The sequence below is a fragment of the Struthio camelus genome, chromosome 26 (genome assembly GCF_040807025.1).
Source record: "Struthio camelus isolate bStrCam1 chromosome 26, bStrCam1.hap1, whole genome shotgun sequence".
Taxonomy (NCBI): Eukaryota; Metazoa; Chordata; class Aves; order Struthioniformes; family Struthionidae; genus Struthio; species Struthio camelus.
The window spans coordinates 5,396,201-5,417,983 of record NC_090967.1 but is presented as its reverse complement, the minus strand read 5'-3'; the positions used below and the strand labels follow the sequence as shown (position 1 = coordinate 5,417,983).

At 41.3% G+C, this 21,783-nt stretch overlaps 1 protein-coding gene across 6 annotated transcripts in view; it reads left to right on the top strand.

Annotated features, from left to right (window-relative positions):
* CPAMD8 (C3 and PZP like alpha-2-macroglobulin domain containing 8) overlaps window positions 1–21,783 on the top strand; it is a 55,056-nt gene that overhangs the window by 29,174 nt on the left and 4,099 nt on the right. For 2 of the 6 annotated variants that reach the window (XM_068920141.1, XM_068920140.1), the window contains exons 28-42: window positions 662–818; window positions 1,301–1,375; window positions 3,378–3,543; window positions 4,102–4,188; window positions 5,230–5,366; window positions 5,730–5,885; window positions 6,290–6,352; window positions 6,626–6,864; window positions 9,638–9,725; window positions 13,619–13,693; window positions 14,402–14,507; window positions 14,596–14,706; window positions 15,393–15,605; window positions 16,071–16,145; window positions 21,297–21,465. In XM_068920141.1, coding sequence (XP_068776242.1) covers window positions 662–818; window positions 1,301–1,375; window positions 3,378–3,543; window positions 4,102–4,188; window positions 5,230–5,366; window positions 5,730–5,885; window positions 6,290–6,352; window positions 6,626–6,864; window positions 9,638–9,725; window positions 13,619–13,693; window positions 14,402–14,507; window positions 14,596–14,706; window positions 15,393–15,605; window positions 16,071–16,145; window positions 21,297–21,465 — 1,917 coding nt within the window. Of the gene's footprint in view, window positions 1–661; window positions 819–1,300; window positions 1,376–3,377; window positions 3,544–4,101; window positions 4,189–5,229; window positions 5,367–5,729; window positions 5,886–6,289; window positions 6,353–6,625; window positions 6,865–9,637; window positions 9,726–13,618; window positions 13,694–14,401; window positions 14,508–14,595; window positions 14,707–15,392; window positions 15,606–16,070; window positions 16,146–21,296; window positions 21,774–21,783 lie in introns of those variants that run through there. The other 4 variants (XM_068920143.1, XM_068920142.1, XM_068920139.1 and 1 more) reach the window with 2 other exon arrangements.

Sequence of the window (21,783 nt, the reverse complement as noted above, 5' to 3'; positions counted from 1 at the left end):
TGGTGACACAGAATTACTTAACACTTGAAAAATCCCCTGCCAGGCAGCATGCCTCCTACCCTCCCATTCCTCAGGGGCTTGTAAAATGAATGATTCAATCTCCCAAAGCTGGCCAGAGTTCACACTTGTTGCATGTCAGAGGTTTAGAATTCCAAAAAACACTTCTGTTGCTTTTTTAAGTCCTAATTCTGTATAAAGTCTAATACAGCCATAGACTTTAGCAATGGATCCGAATTTCCTTTTTTTAATATATATATTATGTGAGAGTAACGAAGTTTGAGAATTTACTTCTCTCTCTGCTTCACAAATACCTCCATATTTATAAGCATACTGGCTCTTAATTTAAAAGCTTTAATAAGTTGGGCAGCAGCTGGCCACCTATAAAAGGGAATTGAATTTCAGAATGTGTCATAACTAAGACAAATATCTCTTTTTGGTTACAAATTTCAATTTAATTTACTGCCTCTTAATTCTTCTCTTATCCAGAAGATTGAACAGTGTTTCAGTGGCTTTGTGTACCATTCAATTTTTTTGAAAAGTATTTAGTGCTTCCCCCAGAAGATTTTTAAAATTTATACTTTCCAAGAATGTTGTTTTGCCTTGACTGATATGTTATCCTGAATTTGTTTTCTCAATAAAGCTGATAAATTGGTATTTTTAGGCTAACAGCTTTTGTCCTCAAGTCCTTTGCGCAATCTCGTGGGTTTATTTTCATTGACCCAAAAGAACTAACAGCTGCAAAAGACTGGATCATCCAGCATCAGAAAGAAGATGGTTCTTTTCCAGCTATGGGCAGGATACTAAATAAGGACATTCAGGTAAAAACGATACAGACTTAAAACTGTGCAACTGATGCATTTTAAAAAATTTTAGCAAAGTAGGAAGTGATGTAGTTTCCTTATAGCCAATATGAATATTGTGCTTGAAAGACTAGGATAATATAGGAAAGAAATTAACCAGGAGAATTTCAGTAAAACAGTCTATCAGAGCATATCTGTGTGCTCTCTCATGAGAATAGAAAGCAAGAAGTTAAGTCCTTCAACGCACTTCACAGTTATGCCTCAGAGTACGAAGATATGTGCATTGAGTATGTTCTCAGGCCATTACCAGAGGAAGAAGCTACAATGAGGGATTGGGTTTCTAAATTTCATGCTCCTTGTGTACAAAGGAAAAGAAGCACTGTGGTGCCACAGCTTCTGCTATGATTAGAATTTATTCTTTGGTTTGCTTCAGGAGTCTTTTTATCCAGTGCCCTAGTCTCCAGTTTTCATCCAGTGGTTTTATGTTTGTTGCCCTCCAGGGTGGAATCCACGGTAAGATCTCCCTGACAGCTTATGTGGTTGCAGCTCTTTTGGAAACGGGCATAACTTCTGAGGTAACGTTGTTAAAATAGCTCTTGCATTCTACAAGTTCTAAAAATTCTCCTTTTTTGTTTTTTGGTTGGTTTTTTGGTTGGTTTGTTTGTTTTAAATAAACTTGATTTTACTACTCTTCACTTTCAGAGGCTCTCTGCTCATTAGAACGGTAGCACCTGACTCATTGTGGCTGTTTCAAAGCCTTATGACCCTTCCAGAGAAAGGAATCAATTCTGAAGTTGTTCAGGGTGATCCTCCATCCTCCAACTGTCAGCTCAATGCTTATTCTACAGGAGCAAAACTCTTCCCTACAATCCCTTTCCCCCACTCCCCCCTGCTAAGGCTGCAAATAACATTGTTTCTGTCTTGAAATTTCAAGGTGTAATTGCAGCCCAGTCAGATAAAGGTTGCTTGCCTAGATATACTCAAAATAACTTCAGCTAGCTAGCTTAGTGCTGTTAGCAGTTTAACTGGGAGAGCATAGGCTTCAGCCACATGAGTGCTTAAGAGGACTCCAGAAAGCTTTTGCAGTCTTGCCTTTGCTACAGCAGCCAAACTGCTACTGCTATTAGATTTCAGTGTCTTTGGAGAGCCGTACTCCTGTGATGTGCTGCAGTAGAGATTGAGATTCTGGACAAAAATGTTGGCCTTTTCTATAATGAGAGGGAACAGGAACACTAAAGAAAAATATAGCTACATAGGAGTGTGCACTTGCACTGCATAATTTTTTGAAGTAAATACAAGAAAGATCTTTTCTAGTGCAACTGGCTTCTTAGAGGTTCCTTTCCAAAACCTAGGGTAAAGACAATGCTCCTTTCTCTGTTGCATTGTTGCCCAGTTACAAATTCAGTAGAATGAAGAATCTCAGGTAACATCATAGCTGAACGTTCCCACTAACCATGGTTAGGAGAATCTCCACTTGGAAATGTGTTGACTAGTTCATGAATACGGTTCTCCGTTTGTTCAACAGCCAGGGAAAAGAGTGGTGACAGGTGAGTAGGTCTGCACAGGTAGAACGGGAAGATGAAAACAGGAGGTGTAGTGGGTGTATGGCAGGTCTTGGTGATTTGCATTCAGAAAAAAGGATAGCCCATTCAAACAAAACCCAGCAAGTTTATGGGGACTTTGAAACAGCCAGTGCAAACAGCAGTATCTACTCAGAAACCCTTTGATTAGCTTAGCACTTTTGATGGCCTCCCTGCAGAGCTCATAGAGTGAGACTGGGCTGCCACTGCCTGCAGACCCCTCAGTTCTTGTGGGAGTAGAGGGCATTCAACCTTATTAAAAAACAGTTCCTCAAGTGCTAGTGGAGGAACTTGCTGCCTCCCTGTCAGCATTGTCCCTCTCTCAGAAGCAATGTGATATTCTCTCTGAGCTGCTGAGAGTCAAGACAACCCTAGAGTTTTTATTTGCTGGAAGTGCAGTTTATGTGGATCTAATGGTTTTCCTTGAGGAGATTTGCAAGTGTTACTAATGATCTTAGCTAAGAAACAAGGAAGGGGAAGGTTAGTGCCACAGGGAAATCAAAGGAAACCAAATTACATGAAGTCCAATTAAATTGTTTCTGTAAATTATCAGAGCCACGTTCCTGCAAGGTGAGGTCATCAAGGGAGTTAATAAAACATGTTTGTTGGCTGTAGGGACCCCTGGGAACCTTGGCCTTTATTATCCTCTGGCGTCTGCTAGACGCTCCAGAGTGTCAGGAACATAATCAAACATGCAGCGCTCACTTCTGCTCTGTTCATCTGCTGCCTTACAGGGGCATGAAACTTCTTCAGCTTTAGGGGGAAGAAATGTGTCTCAGCATTAGTCTAAGTGATTCCTGCTATGCTATTCCTTCCTGGTTTGAAATTCTTGATGCATGCCTTTTCTTAGGGAAAGGGAAGAGTTGATTTTGTTCTGCACAGAGCAAAATTCTTTCCTAGTTTTCTTAAAGGACACAAAATCATGAGAAGTATAGTGATTCTAACTCTTGAGATACAGAGGCTAGTAATGTGTCTGGGCTCTTTCCCCTAAATATAGGAAGAAAGAACAGCTGTTGCCAAAGCAAAACACTTCTTAGAATCCAACTTATATTCAGCAGAGGATCCCTACACTACCGCCTTGGTTGCGTATGCACTGACACTGCTGCACAGTCCCTCTGCTGCTGTGACGCTGCGGAAAATGAACAGCATGGCTATTACACAAGGTACTGTGCACCTGGGGCCAATCGAGCAAGTCCCTAAACTGGCCACTCTCCTATAGGAACAAGAAAATAGCCCTTGCGGCTTGAGTGATGTGTCTGAGTTATTGGAGAGCATAGCACCTGTGAGATGAGGACTTCTTCATAACATAATTTGCCCCTGTAGGGCAACAGATTTCCTGATTCTCAGGAGAGAAGGCTGAGTACCTTAGTTCTACAGATGCAGCTCATGCTGAAGAAACATGAGTGCACCAGGGGCTTTGCAGCGACTTTCCTGTCGGTATGACGGAGTTTGCCTAGTAACACAGGTCAAATACCCTGATAGTGTCTTTTAATCCAAAATCCAGGAATTGCTTCGCTTGTCACATCTTTGTAATTGTAAAGTGAGCAGGAGTCTGCATCCGCTGCCCGGAGGATACTGGTCTAAATGGAGAGACAGTGCGGCTCAGGGCATGACTGTTCTTAGAGTTAATACAGTAGTAAAATTTGATTTTCCCCATAGGCAGAGGTTGAGCTACAGGCCTGCAGTAGTATCATACATATTCCATTATCTTATTGTTCTAGATGGCTTTACACACTGGAGCTTGACGGGAACTCTGGCTACTGATGAAGATACCTTCATGGGATTTAATGATGGTCTCTCTCAATCAGGTACCAGCATTGCAAAGACAGAGATAAAGGAATGGGCTGCAACAGCAGGCCAGTGACTGCATGCCTTGTAGTGCATTGTTTATATAATGCATTTTATATTTCTCTCACTTTTTTTCAACTTGTTAGCATTTTGGGAGGGATACAAGGTTTTGGTCCCCAAGGAAAGCTTTTTTACCATGGCATTCCAAAAATGGTAGGCAGTCAGGGTGGAGCCCAGATGAAGGGTCACCGAGAGACGAGAGCTGACAGGAGGCAGGTAAGTTGATGCTGGAAGAGCTTGTAAATCCAAATGAAACAGAGCTGTGTGGTCCAGGCAGGACTGGCTTTTCAGCCCCAGCTATCTTGCCGTTTCTCCCTCGTTTTGTGAGGACCCTGAATAACAGAGAGGAGTGTGAGCCGTATGGGATTCCGTCAGAGAGGAATCATTTGAAATGGAAAACTGAGGGAAGTCAGATATGCTTAATTGTACAGTAACAGCTGTTTGGCCTTGGTTTTTCAAATGTTCCTAGGAATTATGTACCCAGCTTCTGTTGATAGTCACTAGTAGTTCAGCACTGTTTGCCTAGACTTTATGTATCAAAACCGTAACAATAATAAATGATGCTATAATTTTAAAGTCCTTTATATCTGACTAGAAGACACAATGGTTTTAAGTGCACAAATGTTCAAGAAGGATCTAATTGGATTTTGTATTAAAATCTCTAGAACAGGAATACAGTATGGGCAGCAGAATGTAGAAGCGGGGTGGGAAAGAAATTAGATATAGCCTTCTTTCTACTTGACTTGATCCCATCTGTCACATGAACTTACAAGCTTATTTTGGAAGCAGAAATAATTTTGAAAGATGATGCACCTTGGGTGCAGACAATTTTTAACTTCATTTTTTCTCTTCCTGTGTTTACTTCTATAGACTCTAACATTTTTTTCAGTTAATGGATATTCACAGATGTATCTCTAGACCTGCCCAGATTCTCAGGTCTAGTTGACAGTTTGATTTCCCCTCTACAACCCCCCCTTTTTTTTTTCCCCCCTGTCTTTCAGTTGTTTCTGCAGAAGTGGAAATGACATCTTATGCTCTTCTGACATACACGCTCCTAGGAGATGTGGCCTCTGCCCTCCCAGTGGTTAAATGGCTTTCACAGCAGAGAAATGCGCTTGGAGGGTTCTCCTCTACTCAGGTGGGCTGCATCCAAAAAAGGTGACTTCAGTGCATACATAGTGCCTGTAGAAATCAAATGATTGGTTAATGTAGAGTCTACATTAGACTCTGTCTAATGTCTGGAGTCTAGAAACTGTGTTCTGAGAAGAAGAAAAACTTTTCAGTGTTCTTTACTGCTTCCTTCTGGAATTGATAGTTTGAAGGGAACCTAGAATCTGCCCTTACAGATGCCTTTGGAGGGGACAAACCTGAGATTTATTTTGCTATATGAATGAATAAGGACATTTCTGCTACCAGAAGCTGATGACTGTACAGCACAGTGCTTGTTAGTAAGTTTACTCCTGTGTTCTTTGCTCTTCTGATCCCTCCTTCTTATCCGTAGGACACGTGCGTAGCCCTGCAGGCTCTGGCTGAATATGCTATCCTTTCTTATGTTGGAGGAGTCAACCTTACCATTTCCTTGGCTTCTACTAATCTAGACTACCAGGAGACATTTGAGCTTAACAAGATGAATAAAAAAGTCCTCCAGACTGCAGTGGTAGGTGGCTTTGTGTTAATGTAGCCAAATTGCCAGTGATCTATCTGAACTGGGTTCTCAATGGTAACTCAGGTAAGTTCAGTAATGGCAAAAGCACGGGTTAAATACTATGAGATATTGGAACCTTCTGGGAACTCTTGGCTGTGTTCTGATGTGGAAGAGGCAGCAAACACTCGAGGGCGTTTTTCACCATAACCAATGCCCAACATTTATTTTGCCCTGTTGCTAGTTTCTGCCATTGTTAAATGCAGATGCTGAAAAGAATGTGCCGTATTTGCTTCACTTGTACCTTCTTGTTTGTAGCTGGAAAGAGCTTTCATACACGATAAAGCTAAAGTTGATATTCATTTCCATTCTGGTGCCATGTCTTTTCTATATCTTAACTAACTGTGAATTCTCCTCAGATCCCCAGTATTCCGACGGGGCTGTTTGTGAGCGCCAAAGGCGAAGGCTGCTGTCTGATGCAGGTAAAGTTGCCATAGGGCTGGAGAAAGCGTGTGAGCAGGTGCTCTCTAAACTGATAGTCTATTTGCTATTTTCTTATCCCAGCTTGCTACGAGGAAGGAAATGCTTTAATCCGTAGAAGTAAATGTAGTTGTACCAGAGTGAATTTGACCTAGTACAGCTTTGTATAACTATCCTGTAAAGCCTTTGACGAACATTTGCAGATGCTACAAAAGATGGGGGCTCCAAAAACAGCTCTGATTTGTTTTGTTTTATTTTTCCCTCTTCTGCTGCAGATTGATGTTACTTACAATGTGCCTGATCCTATAGCAAAACCAGCTTTTCAGCTCCTGGTTAACCTGAAGGAACCAAAGTCAGAGCAGCATTTTCAAGCTCCAAATCTCCTGCGATCTGTCTCTCCAGATGAAAATCGCTCTGAAGCGTTGCACAGAGAGAGGGCATTGGTGGATGATGATGACCCAGCTTCAGATCAGGACCATCAGGAATACAAAGTTATACTGGAGACGTGCACGAGGTAGGAAGCACCAGGTTGTATCCGAACCCACCTGTTTCTCAGAGAACTGCGTTCAGTTTTGGATACTAAAACCTGATAAAAGATGCTGGTTGCCATGGTATCAGTTTGGAATCTAACTTTATAGTAATGATACACAATATATGTGGATATTTGTTAACAAGTTCTCTGAAGCTGACTTGCTTATCTGCTTGTTTGATATGAAGAAATGTACAAAATAATTTTTTGAGATGCCTGGCATGATACCAAAGCTCCACAAGTTTCATTCCTAGCTCTCAAAGCACTTTGCAAAGACATCACCACTTTTGTCCCCATTTTACAGATTGGGAAACTGAAGGGATTAAGAGAAAATAGCTTGTCTGTAGACAAAGAGAAAGCAGTAAGAATAGATTTGACCTATGTTCAATCCACTTAACGTATGTTCTGCTTAAACTTGGTAGTACTGCTGTAGATATCAGGAGTTGCTGATCTCTTTACAAAATGCTTTGGTTTTTAAGGAAGCTGTTGGAAAGTTAGCTCAAGAGAAGGAAACCCCCAACCAGAGTAAATAAGGAGGGCTTACAGTTCCGTTATACAGTTACTGTATAACAGAAGACGCTGTTCCCCCAGATTTCATTATCATTCTCCTTTTCTGTGACGGGCATAGTAGGTGCTGGGGCTACAGGATCACTTAACTCAAACAGCAGAAGTCAAGTGAACAGCTCAGAGTCATGGAAATGGAAAATTTTTTCTCCCCTATCTATTTCTGTCTCCTTCCTTCCTGAGGAGGCAAAAATCATACAGCGAATGCAATATTTTGCTCCAGGCAAAGATGAAATCTTGTTATCTCTGTCAACGCACTTGTCCCTTGCTCGCATAGCCATATTGCTGGCAGCTGCACGGTCTCTGATTGCCACCAGCCTGTGAAATCCTGGGTCGGGCATTTTTCAGACTAGTTGAATTCCTCCGTCCAGCAACAACAGCCAGTGACAAAGCAACTCAAAACCTACTGCTCCTCAAACTCATCATCCAAAAGTTTGCTGTCTAGCTGTACATAGCACAACACCACTTTCTCAGCCTTCTCTCCCTCTGCCTAAGCATTGCAGCTTGTACTGAGGAGGCAGGCTTATGAAGTCTTGTCAGTCCCTTGAAGATGCCTGTTACTAAGGAGGCTGCCCTGCATCAACACAACCTTTCTGTTGTTATTTCTGAAACTTCTGCCATGGGAATTGCTGGAGCAAAGACAGAAATTTGAGAGGAAGCCCAGTCCAAAGAGATTGATTGCTTGGAAAGGAAACAAAAGCAAATGAAATCTTCCTTTATCCCCCCCCCCCACACCCCTTTCCTGTAATGATGCTCTTTAACTCCTTCAACATCTTACTCAGGCAGTTTGAATAGAGGGGTACATCTAAGAATGGCAAAGGAAACATTTTGAGCAAGGGCTTTCGTTCATAATGTAATTATTGTTTTAGAGAGTGGAGACCTTGTGGTATTTTCCTTTGAAGAGGAGTAAGTATGATACAGTATGGGAGAGAGGGGGCTGTGATACAACAGATAATGAAAAAATGCAGGCTAAGAGTGATGTTTGGAGTTAGCTCAGGACCAACAAGGCTTACTGGCTCTGGGACAATGTTAGCCCTGAACTAGCTTACACAGAGCCAACTGGATCTGTCCACAGTGCATTCCCTGCCATTGTGGACTTCTGCGCTTGGGTGCAGCATTAGATCTAGAGTGGCTCTGTGCAGTGCTTCAGCAAACAAACCCGCTGTAGGTGTGGAGGTTTCCTTGTAGAGACCTCCAAGTCATCCTGCAGGATCCGGTCCAGGTCTGGAAGACTTGGAAGCTGTGTACTATGTTTTCTCAATGCTGTACTTGAGCTAATAAGCCCTCCTGGGCCCAAGCTCATCATTTTTGTGTTTGTGATGCATCTAATTATCAAACAGGTAAGCTGCCAAGGAAGGAGAGTTGAGAGCTGACTATTTCTGAGTGCAGACAAGAGAGCGCCTTGTTCTGGAATTAGGAGGAGCTTCTTTGTTGCAATGTCATCTCTTCTGCCGTGCTGCAAGAAATTGAAATCTTTTGCAATGGCCCAAATAAACTTTCTTTCCACCACTACCCTATATTTTTCTATCCACAGTTCAGCAGTAACAACTCTGGATTTCATTGGGGTTTTTTGAGTCTTCACTGATATTATAGAGGATGATATGGACAGTGAATTCTTTAACACTAGTAACTAGAGTGAGATTGCTGACTCATTAGCAAGGACCCTTCTCTGTGTCAGTTACATGCTGGAGGGAAACGGACATTTACAAAAGACCAGTCTCAGTTGACTCTACCTGGTATTGGCAAGGCTCCTTTCCCCTTACAATGCAACCCATTTACAGCCTTAATTCAGGAACGAACAGAAATAGAGCCTCCGAGAGGCTCCTCCCTTTTATTAAGGTACACTTTCTTAGCGATGAATCCAAAAATTAGGCAAACAGCCCCATAGGATGCTGCATGTTTTCTTCTATTTTTCTGCCTCTGGTTGCCTGGATGTCTCCTACATCTCTTTCCTCTGTGAGTTGTGCTTAGTTTTTGGTGAATAAAAGCAGAACAGAGGATTTTGTAAAAACCAAACGTATTATGGCTTCCAGCAAATTCTTTAAAGAAGACTAGATCCTTTGTATTACTTTTTTTCTCTGAAACTTCTGTTTCAGTTGTGCTTCATCCTGAGTTGTCTCATGTACCATTTGTTATCATGGGTCATGAGTCTATTATTCTCATTCTTTCTCTCCCTTTTTGTTCTCCCTGGAAGATGGCTGCACTCTGGATCCTCTAACATGGCTGTCTTGGAAGTGCCCTTGTTCTCAGGGTTTCGTGCAGATATTGAGAGCCTAGAGCAGGTAAGATGCTGCAACGAGAGTGCAAGGCATGATCCCAGCTCTCTAATTGGCAGGGATTCCCTTTGGGAAGCAGTAGGAAGTAAAAGCCATTGTTTGTTAGAGCACTATCTGAAAAGATGCAATTAAAATTGGGGGGCAGGGGATTTCACTTGTCAAAAAATATTTATCTAAAATGAGTAAGCAGATCTTCTGAGTAAGGTTAACAAATTTACCTAACATAGTCAAATAAAGGTCTATTACTGAGCACAGCCCACAGTAATTAAATGAGACCCATTTGGAAATGCTGAAGTGAAAATGTGCTCTAACAGGAGCTGTTTATGGCTTCTTAGTAGGCTGTGTTATCTCAACATCTGGATTCCATTTCTTTGGAGGCTCTCTGTCTTGGAATTTTTTGCCTTTTTTTTTTTTTCCTCTCCCCTCTCTTCCTTCTGGGAGAACATCATGTTTATTGCAAGTCAAACTGAGGTGGACAGAATGTGCCTCTTACCCAGCCAGCCCTCTAGGGGAGATGTACTGTAATCTGTAGGTTTGCTTTAGATTTTGTCAAAGCATTACAGGGTATTCTCTTTTTTTTGTTTGTTTCTCTAATGCTGCTACAGTTTTTAAGGATGGTGTAACTGAAGAAGTGTAAAAAGGAACTATATTCCATCCTTGAGAACTGGTAAAGAGATAAATAGGATTTTGTTTCCAAAAGACCTCTTCCTTAAACAACCTTATCTTCACTATGCAAGAAAAAAAGGAAATTTAAAGTAGAATCATGGTGTAGAATAAACAGTTTAATTTGACATCCCAGTTCAGGAAAAAAGTGCACATTGCTTTTACTTCTCAAGGATTTTACTTGATTTGACTAATCTATTTTTTAAACTCTTGTGTTTTCTTGGTGAAAATGAGACCAACATATTCCTCTTCAGGGGCTTACAATCCATGTCAAAACCTGCTGTCAGATAGTCTCATAGAGCTGTCAGTGAAGCCCGAGAAATTTGCACATTAGTCCCTGAGAACAGAATTGGATCCTTTCAGTATTAGGGAGATGTGTTTGATTACTTTGGTACCGAGATATGTGTTGGTTAGATATGAAATTATTCCTGTAACGGGAAATATCGAAGTAATTTTAAATCTATTTGCACATGTATATATATAAAAAATTATTTGATTATTTCAAATACATGCATGCAAAATATAGTAATGTTTATTTACCTGTTGATTTTTGAGTCTGTTATTCTCTCTCATATGCAACAAATTGTGCAACAAACAGAATATGGCTATTCAGATGAGGCAAGACTGCCAGTAGGAGGTCTCCAATATCTCTGTGGTAAGAGAAAGGAGGGAAGTAGGTGAGGGTCTTGTCATGGTTTTGGTTTGTATTTTATCTGAGTTCTTCAGCACATTAGGCACAAGCAGACTTTCTCTCTCATCTTTCCACCTCTCTGAATCTCATGTTTCTGCCTCTGTGGGTAGATGGACAACGAAGAGTCGCAGTGCAGCCTGATCTGGGGAGGAGAAGACAAAACTCATCAGGGCATAGATTAACAAGTGGTTTGGTTTCCTTCTTTCCCATAGCTTAATGGGGGAAAAAGGAGCTGATCCTTCTTCTTTAAGACATCCTTTGCATTTGTAAAAATGAAGCGTAGGGACAAAGCTCAAACATACAGGTAGACAGGGAAGATGCAGGTATAACTGCTCTAATTCATTCATGGATACCAAATGTGTATCCAAATCAAGCTCCAAAAAAATGAAGCTCTTCCACTGAAGACCTGGCACCAGTTTTGTCTTGTACTTTGGACACCTTGTTCTGCAGAGGCAAGTCCTGTCATTCTCATTGCTGTGCTTTCTTGTTAGCCTAGCCATTTCTCTCTCCTCCTGGTGAGGAGCAGCAGGGCTGTAAATCAGGTTTCCTTGTTTGTTGTTGGCCCTCACAAGGGAGCAGTGTGCACAGAGCGGACCCACGTGCAGCTCGGGGCAGTGATGGTTAATGAATACTCGCTTGCACGTTGACGGCAGCCCCCCTGGCTGTGCAGCCACAAATCCTTCTAATAATGCTGGGTGTCGACAAGGTCAGGAGGTCACCACAGGCTGGTATATATCAAGCTTCGCCAGAAAAATGCAACTTTAGCTGAGCCGAGCATTTCCCTGTGGCGCCAGCCTCTCCAAGCCCTCATAAAAGGACTGTCTGCAGCCATCTACTGCTGAGTAATAACAGCCACCACCAGGCCCCTAAAATTATAAGGACAAATTAAATTGGCCCTTTCCATATTGTGTGGGACTTAAACACATGTTCCTTTGCTTGTTACAGTAATAGCAGGAAGCTATGTGCAGGGTTTTACAGCTAGAAGCACTATGCAGAAGAAATTCACAGCTAAAAATGTTGGTAACAGATTTGGGCAAATTGCAGTACAAATGCTCTTTGCTTTGTGACATTCTTCCTAATATATAATAATAATAATAATAATGCTTTGTGCTCCCTTCTGCAGAGCTTTCATTCTAGGATTCCAAAACAATTTAGGAACAGTTAAAAATAAAAAAAATAAAAAAACCAATGAGCTAAGTGAATGTTATCCCTATATCACAAATGAGATAGACTGACAGAGTAAACTAATGGAGCAGTTTGGAGAATAGAATTAAAATATCTGCTCTAACTCACTGGTCCTTACTCCACTCCCAAAACTGGGATTAAAACACAAGAGTAAGAGTCCTTTTCCACAGACCATCATCCTCCCTAGTTTCTGGATTAAATATTTTTCACATAATGAATGTTTTGAATCGAATTTATCAAAATGATGATTGATCCACTGATCAAGCATGCATACCATATGACAGTCACTGTAATATCAAGATGATAATTTTCCCACAAATAGTAGCATTGTAATAGCAATTTTAATGGAAATTTAAAAATAACATTTTATACAATTTCATTAGATGATAACATTTATATGTCGAGGGGCCATTCATTAGTATTCTGTACCAGGGAGATGGTTACAGGTTCTTTGAAAAGGTGCAGTAATTCCATAAACAAGTGCTCTGGCACTTTTCTCTGAAGCCTGTGATCATGAGGTACACACGGAGCTGCAGTCAGCATAGGGAGACAAGGCAGAGCATTCTTACGCTGGGGTAGATTAGGGGCGGTAACACCCTGGATGTGGGAAGTACTCATAGATTTTGTTCTGATGCTCCTTAGGTGTGTGGATTGTCCCAGTAATTAAAAAATGGAAGCAGAGGGGGTTTGTGGGCCTGGCTGGTACGATGCATGCTACAGGTCTCTCGGCCTCCAAGGGAGGGAATATGGGTAGCAGAGGCCTGGCCTGACCCTGTCCTTCAGGAGGGAGGATGCCTAGGGCTTTTTCAAATGGCTGCTCATTTCAAATGTAAGGATTAATTTTCCTGGCAGAAGACTATTTTGGATTTTTCAGCTGGTAGGCCATTAATACCTGGTGTGATCCAGCAGCATTATTCCCTGGCAGTCTGAAGGAGTGTGAATAAGAGGTTTTGTCGAGTGTTTGGGGTCTCTGAGGTTTTGCTTGAACCTTTAGTACTGAAAACAATCTGGGAGTTCTTCAATTAAATTATGGATGACATGTCAGGCATAGTCAAAAGGAGACAAATGCACTCTCCCCAGGGACCAGGAAAAGCACTTGGCACTGTGTACCTTGCAAGCATTCCTCCTAAGATTGCAGGAAAGAACACAGAAGGTTTTTTTCTCAGTTGTCTGAGAGCAACTTCAACCCTCTTTGCATTTCCCCTTTCTCTTCCTGAAGCATCATTTTCCAGCAGAAGAAATCCCAACCTTTTAGCATCTGATCATCTATTTTTGAGAAGTCTGAAATCTTTCCTCTTCTGTAATTTCAAAATGTTTTCTATAAAATGAGGCAAAACTAAACCTGTTCGTTTCTTCCCAGTTATTGATGAACAAGCAAATTGGATTAAAAAGATATGAAGTTGACGGAAGAAAAGTCCTTTTTTATTTTGATGAGGTAATGACTTTGGTTTTTAATCGTTATGTTGCTTTTCAATGAAAGGCAAACGACCAATGGATATAGATACTGGGTATAGATACTGTATATTGTCGTTGATGGTCCCTCGCAGATGAGGATCACGATGCAGCTTTAACGCCTCTTTTGAGGTAGGTAGGTGTTGTGTTTTTGGTTGGAAACCAAACCATAAGGGAGGCAGGTTATTAGTTTCAGCTCATATCGAATCTCTGGGGGGATAACACTTAGTTTTTACCTCAGAACAATCTGACCTTCCAATACAGTTAGCCTTGTTAGACAGCGTTTTTACCCCGACCTTCTAATTCAGATCTCACAGCACATACCTGAGAGAGGGAGATGAGATGAGATCTCTCCTGCCTTAGTCATCATCAGTAAATCGCTAGCTAGTTGCATTTGCAAACTGGTCGATGGCAGGAGTGGTGATAGCCAAGCCAGGGCTTGAGTTTCAGGTTTAACTTTCTGACATTGTTGTGTCAACTACATGCTGTAAAGGTCAGCAAAATATTGTGTATTTTAATTCATCTAGTTAGGCTTTTACTCCATCATCTTTTCCTCTATGCCTAGTATTGGAGGGTGTCCTCAGTCTCACAAAGGGCCTAGCACAGGGGCACGTGCTGCATGTTATTTGTCTCTCTCTTCATTTAAAGTGTGATTTCTGTTACAATGAGTCCTTTACATCGCTTTATACAGATTCCTAGCCAGTGTATGACCTGTGTAAAGTTTCAAGCTTTCAGAGAGTATATAGTTGGGAAAACAGCTCCTGTTCCCATCAAAGTGTACGATTACTATGAGCCAGGTATGTGGTGCTTTCCTTTGATTTTTGCTAGTATTAGAGCTCTAGCCATGAGGCTCAGTTGTGATTTCTCATTCTTGCTGGCCTGCAGCTTTTGAAGCAACTCGTTTCTACAACGTGAGTGAAAACAGTCCCTTGGCTCGAGAGCTCTGTGATGGGCCAACGTGCAATGAGGTGGAAAGCTCAGCTAGCCAGTGGGTTGGTAAGTTGCACCAAAACCTAGCAGATATTTTGGAAAATGGAACCCAAAGAAATACTGTCCAGGAGTTCAGAATGCAAAATGATATTTAGAAGAGTGTTCTATTCCAGGATCTCTGTTAGTAGAAAGTTTACAAATGTCTGTGTGATAGCAACATTAAACTTAGGACAGCCAAACAGACCAATGTAGTCTGGCCTCTTATCACCAAAGTGATTATTAGTAGATGCTTCAGAGGCAAGATATGATTCTGAAAGAGCCTGCACAAAGTGAGATGCAATAATAAACATAATTGTAAAACTTTTAAGTGCAATTTGGTTGTCTTTCTCTAAAATATCTTGTAGAAGAGAGTTCCACAATTGACTGTAGGAAGATGAAACTCTTTCATGTGTAAGTGACGGGAATAACTTTCCCCAGAAACTATCATTTCCTTTCTATCCTATATGTTGTACAAAACTGTGGGAGAGTTGCATTGTCCTATGTCTGGAGACTGCTGCAATGTGGTTCTTTCAGAAAGATAGCTTTAATCCCATAGCTTTTTATTTCCCTAAGTTTGTAACCTCCTATGAGAAGCCTTAGGGAATTCAGCCTGAAAACGTATGTCAGAGAAATAAAAGAAAACTATCACCTGCTTTCGCCCTTCCCCACGCCATGCAAAAATATTGCTTTGGATGTTTTTGCTTTCTTTTCAGGCTTTGTTCACTCTGGACCATGCAATAACATTTTTGGCTGCTTGGAAGATGAGTATTTTGAGCAATGCATGTGTTCACGTGACTGTGGCTATGATGGGGAGCCTGTATGCGGATCAGATGGACTGATTTATCAGAACCATTGCCAGATGGAAGTAGCATCTTGCAGGAATAATACAAGGATAGAACAGATCCCCATGTCTCAGTGTTCTGCCTGTAGGTTTCCTTTGCTTCCCCTTTCTGTTATGATGTAGTTGCAGAACACTACAAGTCCTCATCTAAGCAAATGATTGATCACATCTGTGTGGTAGGGCAAAAAGGAGAATTAAAAATCTCCTAGTAGTGTTTTACTACTCGTACTATGGGAGACAAATTTTAAGAGCAGCTCTCATCTTGCTTTGCTCAGAACAACTAGATTTTATGATCTCATGAGTATACATTTTAACAATCAGAATGAATTTTAGAGGAAACTGGTGATCCTGTGTATCTGAACTGAAGCGATAATCCAAAATAAAAATTATGTCCATGAAATGTAGTATTCTGGGGGGACTTTGCATGTGCTTCCAAGATGTGCAGTGTGACAGCTCAGTGAACTATACTAGCTCCAGAAATGCAAATGTTTTCTAGAGGTTTATTAACAAATTTTATGACCACTGCATTTATTTTTCTTTTTATTCACAGCCAAAAATTTGCCAGAAGAAAGGGAGGCACTCTTCCTCACAGTTGAGCAACCCAGTGTTCAACAAACTCCAGCAGGTAATATCTTACCTTTGCATTTATCCAAGGCCTTTTTTTCTTTAAGAAGATTAAAGCTTATTATCCCGTCATTCTACAAAAATGTATATGGCTCTTAAGCACATTTAAATGAAGATGCTGGAATTATTTCTTCATGTTTTAGAAAAGACAGAATATATCCAGAAATCAGATAAAATGAAGATGTCTAGGAAACTTAGGATGATAAGTCTTTGATACCAGTCTCTCTCTTCTAGTCTTTTTCAGAAAATCTTGCATAATACCTGCTGTCTTCAGTGCACATGCAAGATGTAGGTAATTGTTCATAGGAATAGGCAAGTGACCCTCCTATTTTCTCAGTCTTAGTATGTTTGAACAATACAGACTCTGTGATCTTTCCTTCAATATTAAGCTGGAAAGATCCTGCTTGAAACCAGGCTGATGTAATCTGTCCCAACAAACAACTGAACAGGACGACAGACCAACCCAATGCAAGAACTCGGAGAGTCTGGGTGGATTGACTTTACCTTTAGCAGTTCTGTGCAAAATTCGAGCTGGCAGTCCTGATCCTCTCAGAGCTGCTGTTTGGAATAAAGAGCCTTAGTGAGCACAAATGTTAAGGTCAGTAGATGGAGTAGTCAGGAATTTGGCTGCTCATTTTATTTGGTGCTTACATTCATACACTTTTTTTTTCCAAGACTCATGTCGAACTTGCTCATGGCTCACAATAAATCTCACCAAGAACCAGTGGAGGGTCAATAGAATAGTTTGTTTCATGCTGTTTCTAGTAAATAAACTGGACTAGATTTTTCCTGGCTGCTTTCCACTCATTAATTCTCTCCTGGCCTCTAACTTTCCCAACAAATCAGTAAAACAAGTTAATTCTTCAAGAGAAGTCTCTCTGCCTTCTCATGGCTTCCTTGCACCAGAATTCAGGCTAGCGTGTGTCTAAACTGTGAGCCACCCTCATGCTCTTTGCCCTTCCTCTGCTCTACAGAAGTTGGTGGGCAGGTTTTTTTTATTAAGGTGTAAAAGCGTGGTGAGTATTCCATTATGATTAATTCTGTCAGTCATCCAATCTCAGTGTGTTTTAATGCCTTTCCTGTTTTTTCTCCCTTTGTTCTGGACTTAGCATGAATATATATCAGACTGTTCAAATAACTGAGATGAATGCTTGTCATCTTTTATTCTGGGCAAATGTGGTGTACCCAGCATGGAAATTCTGTTTGCAGTCTGAAGCTCTTAAAGCCGTGGTCCCAAACTGCTCTGCAAAACACTGCTGGTATGCAAGGCCATAGTAAGCAGGCTATCAATAAGCCCAGTAAGCTATCAGTAAGCCAAATAATAATAATAGAGCAATAATAACATAAATATATAAAATAGAAATAAATATGTAAAAAATATATTGAATAAGGTAAGAGCAATGAAAGATCAGCAGGCTCTCAATTAGAGCAAAAGTGATGACCTGGTGGTTATGTGGCATTTTTATACAGGTTTATACATTTTTATATCGCTATTCATATCCATGTGTGTGTTTAAGCAAAAGCACTTAGGGCTGGCTGTGTTGTAGGATCTATGAGCGTTAAAGCAGAGAGCCTCCTGGAAGACAGATGCTCTTCTGAACTGAGCTGTCTGAGCAGCCATGGCAGAGTGAGCATTCAAAAATAAAACAGGCTAAATCCTGCATCAGGAAAAGTGCCCAGCATGTGATTTTCATTAATCCTCTGGGCTCCTCTCAGGTCAGCCACATGGTACATGAATCAAAGTTTAACAAATGAATGAATCCCTCCTTGTACACAGGTTCTCATTTGGACTCACTGGTTTGTTAGCATTGAAGCATGTGATTGGTTTAAGTCGACTCAGGTGCTCTGGGTTTCTAGTGAAAGTTCAGATGAGCCGTGTCTAAATCTGTGATTTCCTAAAAGGATGCAAAACTCCAGGAGCCAAATCAAGTTTAGGGCAGGTTGTTGAAACTGCCTCAGTGTGTTAATCTCCAGGAAATACCATTTTCTTGTAGAACCTCGTGGTGTTTATATTGTCTGCAATCCTTCTGCATTTGCCATATGACTTGTGCAGGCTCAGCTTCGTTTGATTGATGCTTTCATTGTTAGCTCTTGTCTATGTTACCCCAGCAATGGAAACAACGAGAGACAGCTTCCTTCTAGCAAACAGTGGGGAACTTCATAATGTATTTGGGCTCACTCTGGCAAGCACTGACTTGCAAGTATAGTTCCATATACTGTAGTGAGTTGAGTAGAATAAATAATAGCTCGTGAGTTATGCTCCTCAAGGTAAGCAACTGTATATGGATGGTCCTGAAAAATCAGGATGCTGGGCTTCTTGCAGCATCTCGCTGTAGTCAAAGCATTTTACACCGCTATTAAGTCTACAGCGGGTGTTGCAGCGAGTGAGGCAGAACGGCTTGGGTTTGATCTTTAAAACTGCAGCCTTTTGTGCACAAATAGCTAGGTTCTCTTTGCATCTTTAGAAATATTCTATTGATTTAGAGGGAAGCGTGCAGGGCGCTAGGACCTGGCTGAGATGAATGCTAAGGAAAGGCGTTCATGTCTGAATCCCCTTCCTCGGTTGTTCTTTCTCACAAGTGAACTACTGAGACATAGAGGTATGAAACAAGTTTTTGATGAGCAGTGGGGACCCAACTCTGCTTCTAAGCATTGAGACTCTGCTAAAATGCTCTCTTAGGCCATTCTAGTCATGTTTGTTTGGAATGAAAGCTCTTTGGGCAGGATTTTGGTTGCCAACCGGGCTATTAGTATCTTGAGTGCCTTTCTGTCTGTGGCTTTCCGAAAATCTTTGTTACGCTAGGGTGCAAAAAATACTGGGTGAATTTCAGAGCCTCAGGGATCCTCAGCAGTTCTGATACCATCTCTGTTGAAGTGGTGCTTTGATTGCTTCCATAGTTTATAATGCTATTCTGAAATTGCCGATATTTTCTCAACCCCAAGTTGTAAAGGTGTAGCTGAAGGCCGTGGAAGGCAACATATTCACATCACAGTAATGTTGCAGTTCTAAATGTATCTGATGGAAAAGCAATAACAAACTCTCCTGCTGCAGTGGTATCAGTGCTGCTGCTCTTGCACTCTGTGCAGCTCTGAGCAGACAGGCCACCCAAGTTCATGCTGTCTGACTCCTAGCCTTCTCCCCACAGCTGGAGCCATGTTATTTGTACAGTTCTGCTCTAGCAGTTAGAAGGGCCAAGAATTGGAAGCAAATTCTTGGCGGTATTATGATACTTTAATTTGGTGTCATTATTATTAAAAAAAAGAAAAAAAAAAAAAAGAAAAAGATACTATCACCCATCACTAGCTCCTAACTGGAATCTCAGAGTGAACTTTGCCTTCAGGTGGATTCATCCCACAACACCCCTTAGGAGGGACATTATTCACAGGAGCAATGCTTTTTTAGAAGTGATTGGACTGGCTATGGGCCATTTTTCCTTTCATCCCATCAGTGTTCAGCAAACATTGGCTTAGGCACAAACATTTGGAGATGGGGGAGTGGTTTGTGTGCAACAGGAAATATCGGTCTTTCATCTTTGCTTTGCCTCCAATATTGCATTCCTAGGAAGAGTGAGGTCTGTGATGTTAATTCCGTCCCTGGTGGACAGCAATCATCCATTCACAGAACGACTTCATGATCTGGCAGGTTCTCACGTGGAGAAGGCCAAGGAGAAGTGAACACTGAGACTGACTCTCCTTTCAGCCAAGGGTTCCCTTGCATAGGGCTGAGCCTTTTGCTGGGAAGATGTGGGAGGCAACAGGAAAGAGCCTTCAGAAATTTTATTTCTAAAGAACAAACATTTTCAAAGGCTTTGAAGAGTGTTCTCATTAAACAGAGCAAACTTTTATGGTGGGACTTTTCCTCCCTGCAGCAACTATATTTAAGTGATCACTTCGGTTTGGATTAGAGTAGTAGCTTTAGAAAGCAAATAGAGATGATGGGCAGCTGGCTCAAGGAACGGCTTACAAAACAGAGAGCTATTAATATTCCTAGAAGTTTTATCTTGCAGTTCTTATCCTCTGGACAGTGAGGAATCACCCACAACAGAGAGTCACAACCTGTTTTTAGTGGGAAATACACTGTGTGAGTGACAAGCCAATGTCTTTCCACAGAGTGGAGTGAGTGCAGTGAGGATAAAAATCTATTTTTACCTGTGATGTGTCTGTTCCTTTCTTAACTGATGGAAATTCGTTAGTGGTATGTGACTGTGCTGAAGAAGACATAGCTACTTGCTAGTTAAGGCTGAGGGAGAAGGCAAGGCCTTTGATGTAGGTGCCTGGTCTATCAGACTGAAATTTGCATTCCGTCTCCATACACTGATCTCTGTGACATGCACCAAGTAAGCTGCTCTAACACAGTCTGCTGTCTAGCTTTATAACTGATTTTTATAAAGCAATGCTTAAAACTCCAGTTTCTTTGCACTTGGCCTCAAAATATTTCATTAGGGCTATGTCTGCTCTTTGCATAAACATAGCAACATTGACAATAGACAAAACAAGGGAAATGGGTTTATCTAAAATCACATCAGAACAGAAGATCAGGTTAGTGAAACAGTCCTTGATTCCCTGTCCCTGAGACACACCAAAGACATGTTACACACCTTTATAGGTTTTGTCCCTCCTTAGCTGAGGTATTCAACTTAGGACCTAGTAGGCAAATAAGAAGGGTGTATTTTCAGAGTGCGGTTTAACTCATCTCTTATCTCAGGTGTTCCCAAAGACACCCCTCGCTCTTATTTCGCTATATACAGATCTCAAGGTGAATTAGTTCCTAACTTAAGCTCCTCAGCTACTGCTTAAAGTTAGATACTTTAAAATCCCTTCTGAGACTTCTCAAATTACATGGCCCCTTTTTTTCTACAATTCCTTTTACTTTTTTCCAGTGCCCAGCTCTCAGAAAGGGAAACGGAAAATTCTGATTTACAGGAGCTTTTCTGCTTGCATGTGAAGCTAAGCATGCATGAATTGGTGTGTTGACATGCATGGCCTCCTTTACCACTGTGGCGCGCTCATTTGGCCCGAGTACATTTGCCTACCTGATTGACATTCCTTCCCTCTTCTGTCATTCCCCTTCTCTCAATGATGCAATACGTGCTGCTGCGATGTAGTTTCTCTGGCTTAAACATAACCTAAGACTCTGTGGTTTCCTTTCCAGCAGAGGAAGGCCCTCCGCTACAGTCAGATCTGTCATATTATTCCTACGAATATGACCCAGACCCCTATGCATCTGAGGTTGACATTTTTGAGATTGTGTCAGAACTGACAACAGCAAGCACGTTAAAAGAAGCGGACAAGATTCAGGAAGTAGTGACCACAGTGGAATGGTGAGCCAGAGAGCGGGGAATCATAAATCTGGTTTGAGAGTCAAAATACGATATACTAACTCATGTGTTGGATCAAATGTACTCAAATCCTCAGAAGGGGCATTCCGACAACTGACTTGCTAGACTCCTTAGCAAGGAATCATCAGGAACAAAGTCTTAGTGGGAAAGCACATAGGTCTTCATGGCCTGGATTTCTCTGTCCCTAGCAGAATAAAAAAAAGTGACCTTTTAAGCTTTTCTCTGCCCAGCCCCAGTGATGCTTCACAAAGATATGTAATGGAAAAGTGACTTTTCTTCATTATGTTCTCTTTTCAACAG